Source organism: Cavia porcellus, unplaced genomic scaffold (assembly GCF_034190915.1).
Source record: "Cavia porcellus strain 051 isolate PalLab524CR breed Dunkin Hartley unplaced genomic scaffold, mCavPor4.1 scaffold_17, whole genome shotgun sequence".
NCBI lineage: Eukaryota > Metazoa > Chordata > Mammalia > Rodentia > Caviidae > Cavia > Cavia porcellus.
The window spans coordinates 67,162,597-67,185,756 of record NW_026947500.1 but is presented as its reverse complement, the minus strand read 5'-3'; the positions used below and the strand labels follow the sequence as shown (position 1 = coordinate 67,185,756).

The 23,160-nt window shown below is 48.5% G+C and overlaps 2 protein-coding genes across 3 annotated transcripts in view; one reads left to right on the top strand and one right to left on the bottom strand.

Moving 5' to 3' along the window:
* Positions 1-8,816: 8,816 nt before the first annotated feature.
* LOC134471153 (olfactory receptor 10H5-like) lies at positions 8,817-9,770 on the bottom strand. Its single transcript, XM_063229129.1, is given in 3 exon segments — positions 8,817-9,074; positions 9,076-9,134; positions 9,137-9,770. Coding segments are annotated over 3 exon segments (948 nt in total). The 5' UTR covers positions 9,768-9,770.
* Positions 9,771-16,365: 6,595 nt separating this feature from the next.
* Positions 16,366-23,160, top strand: part of LOC100734299 (zinc finger protein 883-like) — an 18,339-nt gene continuing 11,544 nt past the window's right edge. For both annotated transcript variants that reach the window (XM_063228572.1, XM_013157212.3), the window contains exon 1: positions 16,366-16,539. In XM_063228572.1, coding sequence (XP_063084642.1) covers positions 16,372-16,539 — 168 coding nt within the window. In that variant the 5' untranslated portion in view covers positions 16,366-16,371. The remainder of the gene's footprint in view (positions 16,540-23,160) is intronic.

The following is a 23,160-nucleotide window of genomic DNA, read 5'->3' as shown; positions in this document are numbered from 1 at the left end:
TTCTCGCCTGTGCAGTAAGGGTCATGGCAGTCATAGAGGAAAATTTGAGCAGGGCTCATACGTTATGGTGAGCCCAGGGCTTGGGGACAAGAGGTGCTCAGGTCAGGGGAGCTTTTCCCACAAGGGGCACTGCACAGTAATGTGTGTTCGGTCCATGCATACACCTCGGGAAAGGTGTGCTGTGTGCTCGATGGTTCTGTCCTAATGGACAGTGACCGTCAGGACCAAGTCCTGAGCAGGGCATCCAGAACCACTCAGGAGCTCTCGCAGGGCAGAGCTGGGGAGGGAGTAGCTGGCCTTGCTCTGGGGAAGAGCATGTCCAGGAGGACCGACCGTGCTGGGGAGTTGAGGGGAAGTGGCCACCACATTCGGGGACAGGTAGTGCTGGATTCTGCAGGACCACGGGCTCAACCATGCTGTCTGGAAACACATGTTTGTCATAACTGAGCAGAGGGTATTGGCGTCCAGCTGGTAGACCCCAGGGTTGCCACCCTATGCCTCACGAGGCCCAGGAAGGCCCTTTATGGAATGAATCCCGGAGCCTAAGTGTCAATATTCTCAAGGATGAATGCTGGACCTCATGAAGAGCAAATTTGAGGCCCCTCTGTTGTTACCCATCCCACCTCTTTTGGGGTCTTTTGTGTCTGAAGCCCTTTGTCCCCAAGAGCTGAGTGGCAGGGCTGCGTGAGGCTGTCGGGGTCACCACTCTGAGCCCGAAGCGGAGGACAGTTTCCAGGGACTCCCGGTGACTGCTGGGAGGTGGTGGAGTCCAGAGCTGGACCCTACAGGCACCAGCAGTGTGCCCTCGAGAGGCGGGGGCACCTCCCTTCTCCAGCCTCTTTCACACCTATTTATGATGCCAGCAGGTTTTGTCTCCCACCCGCTCAGCCTGTAATGTGGCACCCCGGGCCCACAGGATTGAAACTCCAAAATTGTGAGCCAAATTTAGCTTTCCCTCTATGCAAGCTGATTCCCTGAGGTATTTGTTTCAAGAATGGAAGGCTGAGCCGGGCGTGGTAGTCAACTCCTGCAACCCTAGCACTGGGGAGGCTGAGGCAGGAGGAGTTTGAGATCAGCCTGGGCTATACAGTGAGCCCAAGGTCAGCCTGAACTACATAGCGAGACCCTGTCTCAAAAACAAAAAGAAAAAAGAGAGAAAAAAAAAAAAAAAGAACGGAAGGTTGACTTACAAAACAGTTTTTTTGTTTTGTTTTGTTTTTTGTCTTTTTGAGGCAGGGTCTCGCTGTGCAGTCCAGGCTGGCCTGCAGCTCACTGTGTAGCCCAGGCTGGTCTCAAACTCCCAGTGATCTTCCTGCCTCAGCCTCCCGCGTGCTGGGATGACAGGCGTGAGCCACCACGCCCAGCAGTTTTGGTTTTTTTTAAATTTTTTAAACTGATTTCACACATGGGGGCAAATTCTCCATCACTGAGCTGCACCTTTAGTCTTAAAACCGCTGGTTGCATTGTGGCAAAATACACATGACTAAATCTAGCTCTTAAGACATTTTCTCTGAAGCAGAATATGGTGGAGAAGCGGGCAGGGAGAGAGGAGAAAATGAGCTTGTGTTGATCAAAAGGTACAAAGTTTCAGAGAGACAGGAAAACAGGGGTGGAGATCTATTGGGGAGCAGCATGATCACAGTAAAAAATAACGCATTGTTCAAAGTAACTCCCATCATCCATCTTGCCAGGAAAATTAATGGATGGCTGGGGGTGCAGCCCAGTGATAGGTAAGTTTGAACCCCAGCACTTTGAAAAAATGACCACAGACAATTCAAAAAATATGTTATAGAATCACAGATATATGACCATGCATTTATTTTTTTTACAGTGATGAGTTTTTTAATTTAACATTTTTATCAGTGCAAGTTTCCAATCTGTAATGGTTACAGCCTTAGGGAGAGCTGGTTCCTGTGTGTGTCACACTATAGAAATATTTCTAAATATTTCACACTAAAATTACATAATTAGGATTACTCAAACATGCATCACCTTAATATAAATTTTCAATGGAAGCCATCACAAAAACATATGCAATTCAGTGGGATTCACTTTATTTACAATCTTGTTCCACACGCCACTTCTCTTTGGTGCCAGAAATTTTTCCTTATTCCGAAAGGAAATTCTGTACCCATTAAGAACCACTCCCTGCACTGTAACCACTAATTTCCTTCAAATCCCTACAGAGATATTCACTGCAGTACTACCCAAGGGGACACACGCAAAACGTCCCTCGGCTGGTAAGGGCAGTCGTGCAACGTGCAGGGCAGCTTGACTGCCACAGGAATGGGGTGATGGCACTGCTGTAGGGTGAGTGGACCTCCAAACGGGGTCAGCAAAATAGGTCAGATGCAAGAGGTCGCACAGTGCGTGAGTGCGTTTCTGTGCCCTGCCTAGAACAGGCACATGCATAGGAACAGAAAGTGGAGCCGTGATGTGCTCTCCCTTAACTTTACGTTACCTAATTCTTTTTAAGAAAAAGATAATTTAAACATAAGTGATTCACCCAGAAGCTCTGAAATCTCACCTCTGATGATTTTTGGAATCACTGAGCACAGACTATGTATATTTGCTTGCTTGTATTTCCTTAGTTAACACACGCTGCACCTCCCAAGAAGAATTCATTTGTTTTTCCCAACACCCCTTTGATAGAGAGGGGTAAACTGAGGCGCCTTGAGATGGAGGAATTTGCTCCGGTTCTGTTGCATTAACTCAGTGCCCGCAGAGGTGACCCACGGACAATAGGAAGCGATGCGGTACTTGAGTCTCTTTCTCTAGAACTGTTCTGTCTGTGACACAGCACCGTCATCCCAAGGTAGGTAAGATCAGCAGCCTACAGAAGGTGACAGAAGGAACCGGACTCCTGTCACCTGTCACCCTCGCTCTGAACCCTCAGATTGCAGGGTGAGCTGAGGCAGATGGGGGCTGCAACCTCTCTGACCTCGGCAGGCCTTGCCTCTCCCCAGGAGCAGCCTCCATGCGGGGGGCCAACCAGTCCCTGATGGGGCTCACCTACACGGTCCTCACGCCCTTCCTCAGCCCCATCATCTTCAGCCTCAGGAACAAGGAGCTGAAGGCGGCCGTGAGGAAGGCCTTGCTCAGCAAACTTTACCCAGAAAAAGTGTAACAATCTGGGAAAAATTCCTCGGCCAGAGCTAAATGTGGCTACCAAATTCTACCATTCGAGATGCCACCCTGGCTCATATGCTAACATATTTTAAAGAGTCCATCAAGCTGTGTTTGCAGACAACATTCAAATGTATGTATACCAAGGGTCAGTCACCATCAGGGATTTGTTTGGAGTGGAATGATGTGTGAGGTCACAACACAGAGAAAATCAGATTTTTCCTTTCTACCTGAGACTCTCACAGCCAGCCTCTAGGTCTGCCCACCTGCCCAAATCCAGAGGCAGCTAAGATTCCCGGACACAAACCCACGCACATTGCAATGAGAAGCCAAGTCTGCACATTGCATTTCTATCTGATAACACAGAGGACTAACTCAGAGTTTTCAGCCCACAGAAGACTACCCTGACTTATAAGAGAGGAGTATAAAACTCTTAGATTTCAGCACTGTGCAGATCTGTGTCCAGAAGCTGGAAACAGGAACTTCCCGGGAAAGGAGTGGAGGAAACCTTGACACCTCCGTGATGAAGTGTGAACAATCGTTAGTTCACTCCTGGGCAGCAGCCTGGGACTTGTGCACTGTGAATGTGGCCTCATAGCAGTGGGCAGAGTGTGTTGGTACCTTCCCCTGCGGGACACAGAAAGCAACGGAACCCAAATTCAAAGACTGAGTTCACATCCTTCTCCAGAAAGGTTGGCTATCATCAGGAAATCGAATAATAACCAATGGCTCAGGGCTAGGGATTTAGCTCAGTGGCATAAGCGCCTGCTTTGCAAGTGCATGGTCGTGAGTTCGATCCCCGGTACCGATAAAAAAAAAAAAAACCCATGGCAGGACTGGAGAGAAAAAGGAATACTTCTCTGTCCCTGGTGTGATTGTAAGCTACTACAACCAGTAGGGAAATAAATTTGAAAATTCCTCTGTAAAGTAAAACTGGAAATTCCACTTGAGCTAACAATTCCCTTTTTAGGTATCTTCCTAAGAGTTAAAGACATGATGTTATGGTGATCCAGGCACACCCACGTTCACAGCAGCACAATGCATGGTAGTTAAATCTGGAAAGTGGCCCCTATGTGCAGGTGAGTGGACGGAGGAAATGTAGTGTTTTTACACAGCGAAGCGCTTCTCCGCCATAGGCTAAAAGTCCGGTGTTTGTAGGAAAACAGGTGCTCAGAGACCATACTGCGGAATGAAATAAATGCAACACCCAGGCCGTTAAATGTTGCATAGTTTCTCTCATGGGAGAGCCCCCAAATATAAATAAAGAACAAAATAAAAGAGAAGAAGAGAGAGAGAGAGCTTTTGCAGAAGGGCAGGGTGGGGGTGTGTTCTGTGCATGCACCTGATCTGCAAGCCCGGACTAATAAAAAATAAGAACTGGAAAAAAAGAACAAAAGTGTCTTCATTCGCTTAACCAAACACCCGCTGGAACTCAGATACCACTGATATCCAAATAAAGAACCTGGAAAATGGAAGGGCCCCCACTCCTGGGTACCCCTAGAACAGGCTTAAGTAAATGCAAAAGAATTGACATTATTCCACGCATATTATCTGATCATTCTGCAATGACTTTAGAAATTAGTGGCAAAAGAACCCCCGAGAATGGTCCCTAAACACATAGAGATTAAACAACATCCTTCTGGCCAACCAGTGGGTCACAGAGGTGTTGGGCGCAGGCGCTCAACATACCATACCCCACCCGGGACTAAGGACCACGCCAGCTTCCGCAATGCGCTACGTCCCTCTTTAAATTAGCCAACCCGTGCACACCCCGCACTCTACTCCATACTTTTGTGGCAACTCTTGATTGGCCACAGCTGGATATAGTAGCCAGAGCCTGCATCCCATTCCCGCCCTGCTTCCTTGTGGCAGCCTGTGATTGGTCACGGCCAAATATATAAACCAGAGCCCGCGTGAATAAAACAGCAGTTAACTGTCGTCCACAAGAGCGTCTCCTGTCTCCTGTTCCATTGGGGCTGCCCCGGTCACAGAGGAAATTAAAGAAGAAATTAAACACCATCTATAGTTAAACGGTGATGCTGACCCGACACAACAGAACTTATGGGACACAGTGAAAGCAATTCTAAGAGGAAAATTAATAGCAGTGAGGATCCTGCTCACATGAGGTGGAAAACGGGAGAAGCAGACAGATTCTCAGACACTCAGGAATCGCCAAAACCAAAGCACGAAGATGTAAAAATTCTAAATAACCCGACATCAGCCAATGAAATATTTAACAAAGGACTACAAAGAAAAGCCCAGCTCCTGATAGAGTCATGCTGGGTTCTGCAGTCACTTTAAAGGAGACTTGAGGCTCCCCAAGCTCTTTACTAAAATGGAAAGGGGAGCAGTGCCCCCCCAGACCCATCCCCGCAGGGGAGCTGACCCCAAACCAGAGAAGGGCCCGCCAAGGCAGAGAACTGCAGGCCGATTGCTCAGGGCTCAGGGAGCTACATGCAAAGACCCTCAATAAATCCCGAGACAGGGTGCAGCCGATCACGAAGGTTAGAGGCCACGGCCCAGCAGGATGCATTCCAGGGAACAGGGGGCCTGTCTCCACCCACCCGCCCCGAATCTCCTCTCTGGGCTGTGACCTGGGGACACCAGAGACTGCAGTACGGAGGGGACCATTAGCAAGGGACGCAGAGCAGGGGACTTCAGGAAAGACAGAGGCAGTGCTCCTGGGTGGGGCAGTGCTGCCAGGGCCTGTGGTCAGCGGAGGAGCCACCCCCACTCCCTGTGTGTGGGTGGACCAAGGGTCGCTCCCTTTCACCAGGACTCCAGCTGTCCACACTGACTGCTTGCATTCAGCTTTATTTTGTTACGGATAAATTAGTAATAGCTTCCTCTCCTCCCCAATCCTCCTCCTCCTCCTCCTCCTCCTCCTCCTTCTCCTCCTCCATCTCTTCCATCTCCTCCATCTCCTCTTCCCCCTCCTCCTCCTCATCTCCTCCTCCTCATCTCCTCCTCCTCCATCTCCTCCTCCTCCATCTCTTCCTTCTCCATCTCCTCTTCCTCCATCTCCTCCTCCTCCTCCTCCATCTCCCCCTCCTCCATTTCCTGCTCCTCCTCCATCTCCTCCTCCATCTCCTCCTCCTCCTCCTCCATCTCCTGCTCCTCCTCCATCTCCTCCTCCTCCACCTCCTCCTCCATCTCCTCCTCCTCCTCCATCTCCTGCTCCTCCTTCTCCATCTCCTGCTCCTCCTCTTCCTCCATCTCCTCCTCCTCCTCCTCATCTCCTCCTCCTCATCTCCTCCTCCTCCATCTCCTCCTCCTCCATCTCTTCCTTCTCCATCTCCTCCTCCTCCATCTTCTCCTCCTCCTCCCCCATCTCCTTCTCCTCCATTATCTCCTCCTCCATCTCCTCCTCCTCTTCCATCTCCTCCATCTCCTCCATCTCCTCCTCCTTCTTTGTCTTTAGAGGAAGAAGAAAGGCAAGACTTTTTTCCCCTTTTGGGAGAAAGCAAGTGATGCAGTCTCCTTGAGTACCCAACTTAAGGGGCCACCAAAGACTTCAGGAAAAAAAATAACATCGAATGCATAAAAACATTTCTTTTTAAATTATAGATATTTATGGGATGGAGGGTGGCAGTGTGATACATATAAAATTATACTTCATCTTTAAAATTCCTCGATGAACAAAATATCGAAATTTTTCTCAGGGCGGATGCTGTGTGGCCCTTTGTGGACCCAGCATCCTCAGGTGCCTGACCCAGGGGCCGTGTTCCTCTTTTAAGAACCAATGCCTGGGTGTATTCCCTGAGTTCACCTCTCTTGGCTGTTTGGAATTCATAAAGCAATTACCGCTAAGTCAAGGAAATATGGTTTATTTTATTTTCACATCGGTCACCCGAACAACAGTGACATCTGTGGGGTCTAATTCAGAAGCCGCTTTTGTATCAGTTCTTTTAAATTCACAGTCTGTCCGTATTCCAAGTCTGCCTCCACAACCGTGATTTGCCCGAGCTGTCCCCAAACTTGAGCCTGCCCCGTGAAACTTCCCTGGGCTGTGACGGCTCGTGGGGGAAACCCTGCACTGCTCCTCCACATCCTAGAAGTCAGGCCACGGACGCCCACAGGCGTGGCTGGTTATAATATAATAATATTATAACCAGATAACTTGGCTTTATTGATTTCTTTATTTATTGGTGCTGGGAATCAAACTCAGGACCTTGTGCTTGCCAGGCAGGTGCCTTCACCACGGAGCTACATCCCCGGCCCTAACCTGGCTTTAAGAGGGGCCAGGAACTGGTTTTTTAGGGACCAAAACCAGGGCTTCATGCATGCTGCTCCAGACCCAGGAGTCAGGGATTTTATTTTTTAGAATAAAGAATTCAGTACGGGTTGAGCATCCCTAAAATCCGAAACTTTCTGAGCCTTGACGTTAGACCACAAGTCTGGCCCTTAGCTCCAGTCTGTCTCTTGCCCAAATCTCCTGTTTCTGGAGCAGGCTGGCTCCCCCTGAACCCCACAGCCCCTGAGAAGTGCGTGCTTATGGTACCAGTTCAGCTCACAGGACTGGTTCTGCTCCAGCTGCAGTCCAAGGCTGAGTCCTGGTTTTCCTCCTCTCCTCATGGCCCACTTCCTCATCTTCAACATGTGGCTAATAACCCCGTCTTCCCTGTCAGGTGAAATAACTCACGCATTAAATGTCTAAGACCTAGGATAAGTCTCGTAGGAAATGCAGACCACATCCCCGGGAGGCTGGGGCAGCAGGTCGGCGGAGTAGCCCTTCCTCGGCTTGGGCCAGCCCCTAGCTTGATTCCCAGCACGACAAAATTAAATTAAATTAAATTAACCACAACACAGCACCAGGGTGAACACAATGGAAAGGTGCTGGCGAGGTGGGGGAGGAGGCAGCAAACCCAGGCACCTCCAAAGGGACACGACACAGCAGTCACTGGAATAGCTACGGCAGGTCCCCACATGATCACAGAGCTGCTGCGTGGCCCATCAGTTCAGTTCAGCTCCGAGGGCGAGCTGTGAGATCTACGTCCACACAGACTCACGTGCAACTTTTGATAGCAGCATATTTCACAGTAGCCAAGAGGCAGAGACAATGCAAATGTCCACCAACTACTGGGTGGATGACCACCATCAGGTGGCCAATCCATCCATGGAATAGTATGCAGCCGTGGAAAAGGCAAGGCATTCCCATGGGCTACAACGTGGGGGAACCCTGACAACATGGGTGCTGCCTGGGAGAACCTGGGCTGAACCTATGTAAAACCCACGAGGTGCACACCGTAGACACAGAGCATACTGGTGGTTGCTCAGGGCAGGGGCGATGACTGAAATGTTCCGAGTTTCTTCTGCAGGTGATGAAAGTGTTCTAAACTGAGTGTGCCGAGGGGCGTGCAAAACTTTAAACGGGCAAGTCACGTGGCGTGTGAATTACAGCGCAATGAAGATTCAGAGGACTGGACCAGAATGGCGGGGTACTCGGTGGTCTGGGAGCGCCGAGCAGCCTCAATATTAGGGGGAGAGAGAGATAGAGAGAGAGAGACAGAGACAGAGAGACACAGAGAGAAGAGAGAGACAGAGAGAGACACACAGAGACAGACAGAGACAGAGACACAGAGAGAAAGACACACAGAGAGCAACAGAGACAGACAGAGAGGAGAGAGACAGACAGACAGGCAGAGGGGACAGGAAGAGAGCCCCCAGCATGGCCCCTGCGACAGTGGCCCTCAGGGGTCCCCGCAGGGGCCGTGGCCGAGCAAGGCCTTCCTCACGACCGCCTTCAGCTCCTTGTTCCTGAGGCTGAAGATGATGGGGCTGAGGAAGGGCGTGAGGACCGTGTAGGTGAGCCCCATCAAGGTGTCCCCTTCCGGGGAGCGGGGGCCCCCGGGCTTGAGGTAGATGACCGAGGCGAAGCCGTAGTGCACGACCACCACGGTGAGGTGGGAGGCGCAGGTGGAGAAGGCTCTGCGCCGGCCGCGGGCGGGCGGACGGCATGCTCAGCACGGTGGCCGCGATGCGGGCGTAGGACAGCAGGATGAGCAGCCGCAGCCCAGCAGGGCCGAGCTGCACAGCAGGCGCAGGCCCCGGGCCACCCGCCGCGCCTCCCGCCCGCAGGCCAGCTCCAGCAGCGGGGGCACGTGGCAGAAGAAGTGGTGGATCCTGTTGGAGCCGCAGAAAGGGAGGTGGAGGACGGCCGCGGTGGCCGCCAGCCCCACGGCCCACCCCGCAGCCCAGGACCAGGCCACCAGGCGGGCGCAGCCCCGCGGGCTCATGAGCTCGGCGTAGCGCAGCGGGCGGCAGATGGCCAGGTGGCGGTCCCAGCCCATGGCGGTGAGCAGGAAGGAGTGGCTGAAGCCGGAGGCGAAGGAGAAGAGCATCTGGGCGGCGCAGGCGGCCGCGGGGATGGAGGGGCGCGCGGCCAGCAGGTCCCCCAGCACGCGCGGGGTGATGGCCAGCGTGTAGAGCAGCTCGGAGAGGGACAGGGCGCACAGGAAGAGGTACATGGGCGTGTGGAGGCCGCGCTCGGCCCGCACGGTGGCCACGATGAGCAGGTTGCCCAGCAGGGTGGACAGGTGCATGAGCAGGACCAGCAGGAAGAGCAGGAGCCGCAGGCGGGGGAAGGCGGAGAAGCCCAGCAGGATGAACTCGGCCGCCGAGGACTGGTTGGCCCCCCGCATGGCAGCCAGGCCTCCTGGGGGCAGAGGGAGAAGGGCCAGTGTTCGGGAGGACAGGGGCGCTCCTGTACCTGGCCAGGTGGTGTAAGTTCTTTTACAAAGCTGTCTACAGCCGGGCGTGGTGGTGCACGCCTGTCATCCCAGCACTCGGGAGGCTGAGGCAGGAGGATCACTGTGAGTTCGAGACCAGCCTGGGCTACAAAGTGAGCTCAGCATAGAGAGACCCTGCCTCACAAAGACAAAAACAAACAAACAACAAAATGAAACAAAAGCCAAACCAAACCAAAACAAAAACCCAACTAAACAAAAAACAATTTGGTGTTAGGACATAAAAGAAATAAACATGCATGTGTTTTGGAGTAAAGGAGAATTAAATTCTCTGAACCCGAGTTGGGATTATAACTCAGTGGCAAAGCACTTGCCCTGCCTGTGTGAGGTCCTGGGTTCCATCCCCAGCCTCCTAAGACAAAAGGAAAAAGAAAGAAACATGTTTACATAATAACAAATGATAACGGAAAGTTGAGACACCAACTAAATGAAATGGAGTGCATCTTTGACTATAAAAAATATTAGTACAAAACCTGACGAAGTTTAGGTAACACAGCGTGCATAAAAGTGTTGTGCCAGTGTTGATTTCCTGGTAACTGCAGACGGCTTATGCGTGATTCTACCAACAAGGGAAGTCAGAGGAAGCAACTATCAGAATTTTCTGTACTGGGGCTGGGGATTTAGCTCAGCGGCATAAGCCCCTGTCTTGCAAGCAGGCTGTTGTGACTTCGATCCCTGGTACCGATAAAAATGAAAAAGACAAAAAAAAAAAAAAAAAAGAATTTTCTGTACTGTATTTGCAAGGCTTTTTTGTAAGTTCAAAATCACCTAAAAATAAAAAAAAGCCAAATAAATTGAGGTTGCATGCACAGTGGCAGAGATTAAGGCTCTCGGAGTTAATTTAACTCACTGCACAGAGGGCTTCCTCAGAGTGTGATTAAATCCCCTATAAAGGGGGAAGCTGGCGGGAGTTTTAAAGAAAACGCACAATAGAAGGCAGGTGTTAGTTTTTTCTCCGTAATCTGTAAATTCATTAAAAATCCAGTGGGTTTTTTTTTTTCCTGGGAGAAAGATAACATGACGGAATAAAGTGAACCTTGCATAGCAAAGTTAACCTTGCAAATGAGGAGCCGGTGGAGTGGGGATGGGAGAGAAGCCTTCTCAGTTACTGTGGCTGCCTGGAAAGCCTTGGAAATAAAGCCCTGGGGGCCCAGTGCTGGGAGGGACAGACCTGAGATTCAGAGGGAGACCTCCTTGCCAGAGACGTGTGTGGACATAGTTACGGTCCCAGAACACATCAGCAGGCAGAGAGCATGGCGTGGGGGATGCTGCTGGAAAAAGCACATTTCCGTGGAAATAAAACCAAACCTGGAGCCTCCCGATAGCACATTCGAAAAGGGAATCAAGATGGATCAGGAACGAACCATGGAAGATAAAAAGAAACATAGAATAGGAAAGGGACATCTTTAAGTGCAAAGTGAGTCACTAAAAAACATAAACACAAGCACATAAGAGAATGAAAATGACCAATTCCATTCAGTCAGCGTCACAGCAACAGAAGGTCACCTCCACCTAGAGTTTGATCTAACGTGGGAGCAGGAAGCAGGGTCTTAGCAGACTTAGTCAGCACGGCACAGACCTGCACGGACCCCAGCAGGGGTGAGCTGGTGGCCAGCAGCCGGTGCCCGGGGCTGTGGGCTCCAGCCTTCTCCTGCGCCCACACCAGCGCCTCCTTCCGCTCCAGTGATCTCTAGTCCCCAATTCCCTCTGCCCTCCCACATGTGCAGTGGTCCCCCTTCATCCTAGGAAATGCCCCAGATAGAGGACTGAGCTTACCTGCTTTGGGGACCTTCAGGGACGCTGTGCAGCCCAGACAGGGGTGCACAAAGGACTTGGGTCACGACGGAGGGGCGGGAGCTTTGTCTCTGGGGTGTGTCCTCTGGTGACAGTTCCCGGTGCCTCTCCACGGAGCCTGCCTGGGGATGCACAGAGACGGTCCAGGGGGACTCAGAGGTGTGCAGCCTTCCCTCCCCATCATCCATCAATCAGTCAATCAGTCAATCAATCAATCAATCAATCTATTTATTTATCACCTATCTATTCATCTTCTTTCTCTCTCCTTACTGCCTAACCTCTTCCCTCCTTCCCTCTCCTCCCTTCCTCCCCCTTGGCTGGGACGCCCTTCCTCTGGCTCTGCTCCCTCACGCGCCCCGAGGTTTCCATTCCCCTTTGAGGTTTCCGGTTAACGCCCCCTTTCCCAGGACACCGCACCCTAGCCTCCTCCGTCACCCCACGGGGCTGCAGGTCCGGTGCTCAGAGCTGGCACACTTGGAGGAAATCAAACCAGATGTCAGGGTGCCGCTGCCCGGATGGCGGGTGTCCTCCACATGTATTTGCAGCCTTGCTGGTTTTTGTTACGATTAGATTTTTTTTTAAAAGAGGAAAAAAAAAAGTAAAAATGACAATAAAGGGGCTGGAGGTTTAGCTCAGTGGCATAAGCGCCTGCCTTGCAAGCAGGCAGTCGTGAGTTCGATCCCTGGTACCGATAAAAAGGAAAAAGACAAAAAAAAAAAAAAAAATGACAATAAAACAGTTTCCAAACAGGCTAGCAGGACAGCACAATAATTAATACACTGCATAATCGTTGTTTAGAGTACACGGTATAGACATGAAACAATGCCCAGACAGTATTAGCACAAAACCTGTGATTTCCAGTGATGGCCATTCTCTCCGGATGAGAAAACCCCTCCCTGAGGGATAAACACTAACATGAAATTGTACTGTGATCAGCACCACCTGGTCCAGGGAGTCCGGAGAGCCACCGGTCACCGTGGTGAGTGGCCAGAGGGATCCCCGTTCTCCCAGTCCTTTGTTCTCTCCATGTGCCCTGGCCATGTGTCCCCCTTTCCTACTGAGTCAGCAGGGGCTGAGTGGTGCTGTAGGTTACAGCAGTTTGAGCCACACGGTGCGCACACTGGGACTCTGCTGTATAAATTACTCTAGACCAAGGCTCTTAGTGGCCCTCCTAGAAACCACTTTTCTCTCCTTCTTTCCAATAAAATTTCCCCAGCTTCCTCCTTTGGTTTGTGACTTCATTTCTTGGTGCTGTGGGACGTGAACTCGACATCTAACGGGTTCCCATATACGAAAACCAACAAAACAAGCAGCCCCCAGAAAATTTAAGTGTGAGTTTACTGCGTGGCGTGACCGTACACCTGTTTGGGTTGGAATCAGAAAAGCAGCCATCCCGGGACTGGGGAGCAGAGCGGACAGCTGCTGCTTCCGGAAGTGTGGTCAATTAAGGGTATTAAAATCTCCCTGGAGGAGGAACCACTCACTGCAAAAACCAGTGCCCCGGCTGGGGAGCCACCCCTGCCTTTCCATCCACTTTGAGCTGTGCAACCTTGCATGTTGCTAATCTTCTTCAGTCTCAGTTGGAAAATGAGGGGTCAAACACACCTGCACCCCACGAGATCAGTCTAAGTGTTCCCAATTCTACTGTGCAGTGTCCTGTGGAGGAAGCACTTGCTGGACAATTTTTAAGTGAATGATCACAGAGCAGAGGACACACCAGGAACTTTAATCCCCTTGCTGAAGGGTATTTCTGACCTTCCATCCACATGCCAAGAACAGTTTTGGAACAGCATGGGAGTGGCACAGGGACGAACTGGGGTCCATTCTTCCTCTTGGCGTGTTTTAGGTTTGGCCGAAGGGTACACTGAGGAGTACACAACTGTCTGTTGAAGTCAGGGGTTGTGCGAAAAAAAAATTAGAATCGGGACATGGAGTTTATAATATTGTTTATGATGGTCACCCAGACTTAACACAAGAAAATGCAGGTAATCTATCCGCAACACTAAAGACCCAGAATATTCAGCCAAGGGCCTGGAGCCCACAGCAATGTCCCACGTGAGTCTGGATGAAGACCCAGAGCTCATGACAGTGCCTCCCACGAGTCCAACTGGAGGTCCAGAGCCCACAAGAAGGACTCACGCCAGTCTCTTTTACAAATCTGTGCCAGAAAGCTCAGCAGTGGGAGCTGGAAAGACCGAGCAAATAACTCTGTCATGATGTATAGTCTTTTCAATAATCCACTGTAGTTTGTTTGCCAGTATCTTGTTGAGGATTTTGGCATCCATTTTAGTTAAGGAGATTGGTCTGTAATTTTTCTTTTAAGACAGAATCTTGCTGTGTAGTCCAGGCTGGTCTTGAACTCACTATGTAGCCCAGACTGGCTTTGAACTTGCAGTGATTCTCCTGCCTCAGCCTCGAGTTCTGGGATGACAGGTGTGCGCCACCATGCCTGGCTGTTTGCCAGTATCCTGTTGAACACTTTTGCATTTATGTTCATTAGAGATTGGTTTGTGGTTCTCTTTTTTGGTGGGATGCTCGTGTGAGTTTGGAATAAAGGTAACAGTGGGGATTATTTCTGGGAATATTGTTTCCCTGTCAATTTTATCAGAAGGCTTGACCAGTCAGTATTGGTGTCACAACTTCCCTAAGGGTTTTGTACAATTCCCATCTGCACCTGGGCTTCTCGTAGTTAGTCTGGTATTTTTTTAAAAGCACAGGTTCAACTTCATTGCCTGTTATTGGACTAGTCAGGGTTCTTAATTTTTCATTTACTTTCGGTAAACTCTTGGTGTTTACTTAAAACATCTCTATTTATCTATCCTGTTTGACAAATCCAAAAAGATAATTGAAATCATCATATAGTAGAGAGACTCAGGACCTTTCATCCTGATGTCAGAGAGGGGTCTTCAAAGGGAAATGTGTAATATCCTTAGGATTTACTATTGCTGTCATTTGTTGGCTGGGTCGGTGGTGGAGGGGTGGCGTTGACAAGTTTCCAAAGAGTAAAGAACGTGTGAATGATCTTGCACAGAGCACCTGGTGATTGTCATCACTGATTCGTCAATTCCCGTACTGGTTTTCCCCACAAGAATAATAATTAAAACAACACAGAGATTCTATCTTACGCCAGAAAAAATAGGTATCATCAAAATAGCCAGTACAGGCCAGGATGTGAGAAAAAAGAACTCTGCCACCTTGTTGGTGGGAATACAAACCAGTACAACCACTATGGAAAGCAGTGGTATGGAAAACAGTGTAGATGTTCCTGAAAAACTAAAAATAAAAAAGCGATTCCACTTAACCTACCTACCCTGCTTCAAGGTAACTTCTAAGAGAGATTAAGCCCCCGTATTACAGGTACACATGCATCCCGTGTTTATAGCAGCACAGTTGATAATAGCTGCATTTTGCAAAGAGCCTGTATGTCCACAACAGTGAAAGTATAAAGAAAATGTATCTATGCCCAGTGGAGAACTAGTCTGCCTTAAGGGTAAGCTTGAGGCATTCACAGGAAAAAAGGGTACAACTTGAAAACATAGTGTTAAGTTAAACAGGTTAGACACACAAGCTTAAATACTGCATGGTTTCTCTACATGAGAATTAAAGTGGGAGGGACAGACAGAAGACAGACAAGTGAGGAATGGAAAAAAGGTGTACAGAAAGTAGGGAAAAGTCCGGATAATTCTTCAAGTTATCTATGCCATTGTTTCAAAAATATTTTAAGATTTATATTAATTTTTTAAATTTATATTACCAGTTTTTTTTTCTTCATTGAAAAAGCTTTTCCCTTTAACTTTTCTGTTTCTTTTTTGTAAATTTTTTGTTGCTGTTTTTGGTCTAGGACTTCTTCTCTGGGTAGAATTTTGGCAATTTTTTTTCAGATTACGTTACACGTATATTAACTATTGTTATTCTCTACGTTGTCATGAAATTTTGTTTAGTGTTTGTTTTGTTCCTGCTCGAGCAGGGGAAGAAAACCTCTCCCAGAGGAGCTGCTAACTCCAACTGCAGAGACACAGAGCTCACGGGGAGTCACAGCTTTGCCCTCCGATCTGAGCTCTGAAACTTGCAAAACCTCTGGCCTTTCTAGCCGGCCCCCACCCCGAGCGGAACAACCCTATAAACTTCCCCTACACCCAAACCCGCGGGGCCAGTGCGGTCCCCCTGCACCTAGACTGAAATAAATTTCTGTTTGTTGCTTGCATTTTGTTTGGGTCGGTCGTGCCTCAGTTTACCTGTTTTTTAATAGAAGAAAATGTAAATGCCTTTTACAGTTTCCCCATTGACAGTACACTAAAATAAATTTAGTGAAGGAAAAGAAAAGCAAAAAATTAGGTTTTAGATCAGCAATCATATTCTGCTAAAGGCGCTTCCTAAAGCTAGTAGCTGCTAATGGATTTTAATTCTCCGCTTTTCTTCGTTCGAAAGTTCATCCTTCACCAATAATTGGTCCTGTGAGTGATGTTTCTGTCTTGAGGACACTGAAAGGTTTAACTAATTAATACTTCAGCAGGGAAAACCCTTAAAAATCAAATTAGAGAAAGAAAAGCCATCCCCCCACCACACCACGGAAGCGCGCTCGGGTAAGTCTGGAGTCTGTTTCAGTCCCGAGACAGGTAAGCATCGCCTGTCAATCAAAAGTCAGGGGGCGGAGACAGAGTGACGAACCAATAAGGTTGCAGGGTGGGGCGACGTGAACTGTCCAATGTGGAGCTCTGTTCTTCGGAGCGTCATTCGGTGCGCGCGAAATTTCCCTTCATTCTGCACCTGTGCTTGCGCCTGGACTCGCGCGTCGACGAACCTCTCTCGTGTGACCTCTGAGGCCTGCGGGACCCTGAACGAGGACTTCGGGTCACCCCGGAATCTGGGAATGGTGAGCGGGGGGCGGGGCGTCCGGGGGCGGGGACGCCGGGCTATTCGCACAAGCGGGAAGCCGCCGCGTCGCGGGTTGTGCTATGTGTGCAGCCGGGACCGGTTGCTGTAGTTCGGTACGCTCCTGAGGCTGGGTCCGGGACCTCCAGTGGGGGCTCCCGCGGGCCGGCGCTCTCCTCCGTGGGGTCCCTGCCCTTCTCACCGCGCCTCCTTTTTCCTGAGTGTTTTCAAGGGGGGCTTCAGTGCACTTTAAAATAATAATAATTTAAAGAAGTTTTAAAAGTCGTACATTTCCTGACGCTCCTCCGTGTTGTCTAACTGGTTGGAAAAGGGGGACCCTGTGTCCTTGTGATACCCGGGGTTTGAGTGGAAGCGGGTGATCAGGGGGAGTCAAACTCCCAAACTACGGTATGTCCGGTACGAGCCCTTGTTCTCTAAAATCGAAGAAGGAATTTTAGGGACGACGGAGGTTAAAAGCAGAATATATTACATAGAGAACCAAAGCTTCTGCTTGGGAGAGAGACAGAAGGGGTCCGGAGTGGGTTGCCAAGGACCCCGCCTTCTCTAGACGCTTTCACAGAGCAAAACCTCGGGGTAAGACGGGTCTCAAAAGGGGAAGCTGGGAACTCAAAGGCAGACAGGCCCGAGGTGGGACAGAACTATGGGCAATCAATAAAGTAATTGTTCAGGTAAAACTAACCAAATCAGGGACGAATGGGGGAGCGAGTCACGTCGTGATCCGGCAGGCTTAAAGAGCAGTGGCTTCCTGTGGGGGGGGGGTTGGGATGGTGGCTCCTGGCTTCCTCTGGGCGATGCATATCTACTTAGAAAATCAATCCTGATGTTTATCGCAGGGTGTGGTTGCATTTCTTTTGCCTTTTGTCCAGAGATCTGGCCTGCGGCAGGGGTGTCTGGTATCCGAGGTTGCCAGGTACCTGGTTTTTTTACCGGCTCCTTCAGGGGCCCAGCCCTGGCTGACTCCCCCCCCCCCACGATGTTAAGAAAAACCGGTGAGAAATCAAGGGAAAATTAGGAAAAAAAAGAGATGAGCTCCACAGTGGAGGACAGATTTGACATGAACCACTGACACCTAGAACAGAATGGTGCCCTCTCTCACAGCCTTTGGGGTTTTGTAGGCGTGTAAGAGGAAGTTGTAGCTGTCTTTCAAATAGGACTGTTTTTGAGGCTGTGGTCGTTGGACCGGTTTTGTATTTTATTAAATTGACTTCCCAGAATTGGGCAGACAAGGTCTTGTCAGCCTGCAGTGGTTTATTCTGGGAAATTCGTGCTTTTCAACTTAAAAAGCATGAATTAATTAATGTTTTAAGGCAGGATCTTGCTGTGTAGTTGGCTTCCCTTGAACCCAGGCTGGTTTTGAACTCGAAACAGTCCTGCCTCAGCCTCCCAGGTGCTGGGATTACAGGCACGCCCTGCGAACGTCTGTTAATTGGTTGCTTTTTGAGGAGAATCCCTATAAGTATTGTTATGTCCTCTCAGCAAAATTAATGTGTATACATTATGGAATAGATAAATTTTTAGGAGAGAATGACTATACACATTACCTCATAACAGTCTCTTTTTTTGGTGGCGAAATCACTTTAATCTATGAGTGATATTTTAGAGTATTAGAGAATGCTTTTCACTGTGGTGGCCGTATTATATAATAGATGTATTATATAGTATATGTACTAAATATATTTCTTATATGTCACTGAAAGTTTAAACCTTTGAAAAATACCTCCTCTAACTCCATGTATATTTATTTAAAGTGATTGTTATAGAGAACACTAAAGTGCTATTTTCTAATCTGTTGTGTCATCCTGTTATTTAATTGGCGTAGACAATTCACATTTGAAATGATTATTGATTGAATTGATTAATATGTACCATGTCTATAATTGCGTTTTTCTTTTTTTTGATACCGGGGATTGAATTCGTGTCCCTGCCAGGCAGGCGCTTGTGCCGTTGGGCTCAATCCCCAGCCCTATAACTGCGTCTCATTGGTATCAATTGCTGTTGATTAATGTGTAAACTGCCCATGTTTCTCTGCAGTCTTATTTAAATTGAATGTGGTCTGATTCAGTATTTGTCCATTAGTAATACACCAAGTATATGTTTTCTTTTTATGGATTTTCCAGAGTTCTCAAAGTCTGTGTGCAGCCTTCCTAAAGGCACTTTCCAATGACGGTGCACTGATTCCCGGGCAGTGCGGGTAACTTTGTGTGTTCCTGCCTCCTTTTCTAGCCCATATACAATTGCTGTCATTCATTTTACCTATTAACACCAAGTGCGATGTTGTCATTAGCGTGAGCAAACATTCATCTGTTTATATGTATGCATATTTTTTTTTTTTTTTTGTTTTGTTTTGAGACAGGGTCTTGCTGTGTAATTGAGGTTGGTCCCTATTGACTGTATGGAGCCCAGGCTGGCCTTGAACTCACAGCCATACTCCTGCCTCAGCCTCCTGAATGCTGGGATTACAGGTGTGCGCCACAACACGTAGCCTTTCTGCCACCCTTCTTTGTGTGATCAGATTTTATGAATATACGCCTTTTTATTTTTCTCTAGATGTTCTTTCAGTTCGTGCAGCGAACATAACAGCTGACACTTTTTTTTTTTTTTTTGGTCTTTTTTGAGATGGGGTCTTGCTATGCAGTCCAGGCTGGCCTTGAGTTCACTTTGTAGCCCAGGCTGGTCTTGAACTCACAATGTTCCTCCCGCCTCAGCCTCCCGAGTGCTGGGATGACAGGCTTGAGCCACCACACCTGGCTTTTTGATACATTCTTTTAATCTGAATCTGTTTTCTCTTCCTCTTTCAGGCTGCATAATTTCAGCCAGTCTGTAAATAATTATTAGTACATGTTTGTAGTACATGAAGTTTACAGTCTTGGGGAGGGGGTACAGGTGCATAATCAGCTTGTTTCACTTTTTGTAAACCCCCTTTCCTCCTCCTTCCCCTTCTCTCTGATTTCCTCTTTATCCCTTTTCATTCTTGTTGATAACATTAGTCTTAGTTCATGTTCATGGCGTATAATTTGCGTGTTGATTGAGGTTATTAGGGTCCCATACATGGCATATCTTTGCTCTGATTCCTCATTCTCTCCTGTGCTGTTGGCCCCCGAACCTCTTCCCATCTACAAGGGATCCATCTCCTCGTCTCTTGTCCTCCCTTTATTTTCTTAGTTTGTATTTGCGTTACTCAGGATACTGTACAGTTACTCAGGCTTGTGTTATGTGTGTGTCTTATTTCACCCAATACCATATTTTCCAGTTGCATCCACTTCTGCACAAATACCTTCAAATTGTCCTTTTTTTATATCCAAGTTGTGTAGGGTATGGATGGGGTTCTTGAAGTTGTGGTTAGTATATTTCCAAAATAATACCACTCAGCGCATCTGTTATTGGTGGGCTTCCTGTGATCTTTATCCTGCTATGCTGCTGAGATTGGCTGTGAATTCTAGGGGGTTTTTGATGGAGTCCTCTGGACCTTCTATGTAGAGTATCACGTCATCTGCAAGTAATAATCATTTAGTTCTTTCTTTCCTGTAAGTTTTCCTTTTCTTTCTTCCTCTTACCTGATGCCGTGGCTAATGTTTGTAGCACTGTGTTGAGTAGCAGTGATGATGTTGGACATCCTTGCCTTGGTCCTGATTTTGGAGGGGAACTCTTTTAGATTTTTGCCATTTAATATGCTGCTGGCTGTGGGTCTCTCATAAATAGCTTTTAGCAAATTCAGATGTGGTCTTTCCAGAACTTTTTTCAGAGTTCTTACCATAAAAAGGGCATTGGATTTTGTCAGAAGCTTTTCTGTGTCTAGTGGTAGGATCGTGTGGTTTTGGCCTTCCTGCTGTTCGTGTGGGGAATTTCGTTTATTGGAATACATGTGTTGAACCATTGTTGGGTCTCAGGGGTGAAACCTGTATGGTCTTTTCAGTGATGTGCTGCATTCGGTTTGCTAGTATCTTCTTGAGGATTCTGTATCTTTCTTTATTAAGGAGATTGGCCTATAGCTTTCTTTTTTAGTTGAGTCTTTCTCTGGTTTTGGAATCAGGGTGAGTCTTGCTTGCCATTAATCTCTTTCAGACTCTTGGAAGAGCTGGAACAGCATTGATGAGACAGCACCTTAAGGGCTGTGTAGGATTCAGCAGTGAGCACCTCAGGTCCTGGGTGGTTTTTGAGTTGGTAGATTCCTTACTACTGTGTCAGTTGCATTGCGTGTTTGATGTATTTAGCATATTTATGTTTTGTTAGGTTAGTCTGGTAGTTTATGAGTCTAGGAATCTGTTTCTTCCGCATTTGCCAATTTGCTGGGATACTGTTTTTCCTTCTGCATTTTGGCGTGTCTGTTGTGAGCTCACCTTTTCACTTCTAACTGCATCGGTGCGAGTCTTTCTCTCTCTCTCGGGAAGTGGCTGGAGGCTCATTGGTTTTATTCTGTGACAGAACCAGCTGCTCCAATTTGTTGATTTTTTTTTAAGTTAATTTCGTTGATACCCAGTCTGCTGTTTATAATTTCCCTCATTCATGTGAGTGGGGCCAGGATTTTTGTTGTTTCTCGGGTATCTTCAGATTCCTCCTAAGCTGTTCACTTGAGCCTGCTCCGCTCTAACAGGAGCCCTGATCAGAGTGGCTGTCTTAGGCCAGAGCGCTCCGGGGATGCCTTAGCTTCCTGTGGTGCCTGGCTCGCTCCTGGAGTAAGTGGACGGTGGTCACCATGATCTTTGTTCCTCAGGACTGGCTGCGGTGGTCTGCTTTTCCCTGTTCTGTGAGTCTAGAATTTTTCACTTCAAAGTTCTAGTCTTTTTCTTTTCCGATTGTGCACGAGCATACCCTCACGGTCCTTCATGTTGAGCTGCAGAGCAGACCTGTGTGAGCCCATTTCTGTTTTGATGCCCGGGGACAGTGTTTAACCTCAGCCTCACTCTGTGCCGTGGGGAGAGCAGGTGAAGAAAGTCTGTGTCTTCTCCCATGCAGCCAGGAAACGGAAGGCGACCCAGCTTGCACTGTGGCTGTGTGCTGGGTCCACCTTGTCCCCCTGTCGTCCTGAGCCCTTAGTTCTGTGGTTAGTAACCTTTTACCTGTCAGCCCCCGTCTAAAGTGCGGCACTGCCAGGTCCCGCGGCTTGCACTGAAGGTGCCCACCCAGTGCTCGCCTTGTTCGTCCCTTCCTGCTTGGCAGACTCGTCCTAGCGATGGCCAGCGTGGATCTGACTCCTGTTACTCTGTGGTGATTTGTCTGTTGTTGGTGCCGAGCTGGCTTGTATGACCCCCTTTCAAGGCAGACAGTCATAGAGAAATTGGTGTTTGCACCAGAGAACAGATCTTCATTGAAATTGTCTTGCAGCACATTTGGAAAATGATGGATGTTGGCGGTTCTCCTGGGCAGCCCAGGAGACATCCTAACTGGGCCTTGGGCGGTGATCACAGCCCGGGTACCTGTGGCAATCATTGGTAACCCTCTCTTGTGTCTTCCTGAGCTCCTGCCATCCTGATGATTTGCCCGCATCTCTTGTCTTGGCCATGGCCCTTTTCTTCGTGCTTTGCATTCTTTCTGTTTGGGCTCCTTGGAACGTTCCACATGCATTAACAGAATTTAAAGGAAAGTGTTCTGGGTGTTTTCCCCTCTTGGTGTATTATATACCTGGCCATGTGTAAGACCCAGAAAAACCTATTTCCTCAACTATTTCAGTATCTTACAAGCTTAGATTACAGTGCTGTGAAAAATAGCTCATTTATTTCCAAGTACAAATGCATACATCATTCTTTGAACCCAGGTCTGTAGATTACATTAAGATTCAAATTAAAAGACATGAAAGTGGGCAGTGTCACCGGCCCCCTGTCCTGAGTTAGGTTTGAAGCTCTCACTTTTCAGCCATTGTTTTCTGGAAAGTAACCCTTTTGTATTGCATGCACTCCAGATAGTTCTGTTTTATCGGCTGATTTTTGCCTCCCTTGATTGCTGATGCATACACGTTGACTGGCCATTACTTCTGGGGAAACTGCTCTCCTTGCCTGATTAGTGAAGTGCCCCAGCGGCATCTTTCCTCCGCAAGGTGCCATTTGATTATATGTTGTGTGTAATGTAGTGTTACAGATTAAAATCTGGTGGTCAGCTTAATGCCAGATGAATTAAATCACGAAGGCACTGAGTGTAGATGTCCACCTGAGGAAAGTTGCCTGCATAAATAGAGACATGGAGAAGCTATTGCGTCGAGGCATTGTGGGTTCTCTTACGTGTTGCTGTTTGAGCTGTTGGTTCTCTTGGAGAAGCTGTGGTCCTCACATCAAGCATCTCTTCCTGGCTCTAGAGAGGAAAATGCATGCTGCTTGGTCTCCAGGATGCATTCATCACACTGGCTTCCTGGCAGTGTGCTTGTTGTTGGAGGAGCTCATGGCCTCTGTGTTGCTGAGGATGGCTGTGGTGCATTTCAGGACAGCCCTGGTCTTTGCTGTGAGTGTGACTTCTTGGCTTCAGCATAGAACCGTCATCGCACCAGCACAGCTCCTTCACCCCTCTAGCGTGGACTTTCTAGCTTCCACTACTGACATTTGGGCCTTCAGGCACGGATCTGTAAAAGAGACTGGCGTGAGTCCTTCTTGTGGGTGGTGTACTCGTGGGAGGC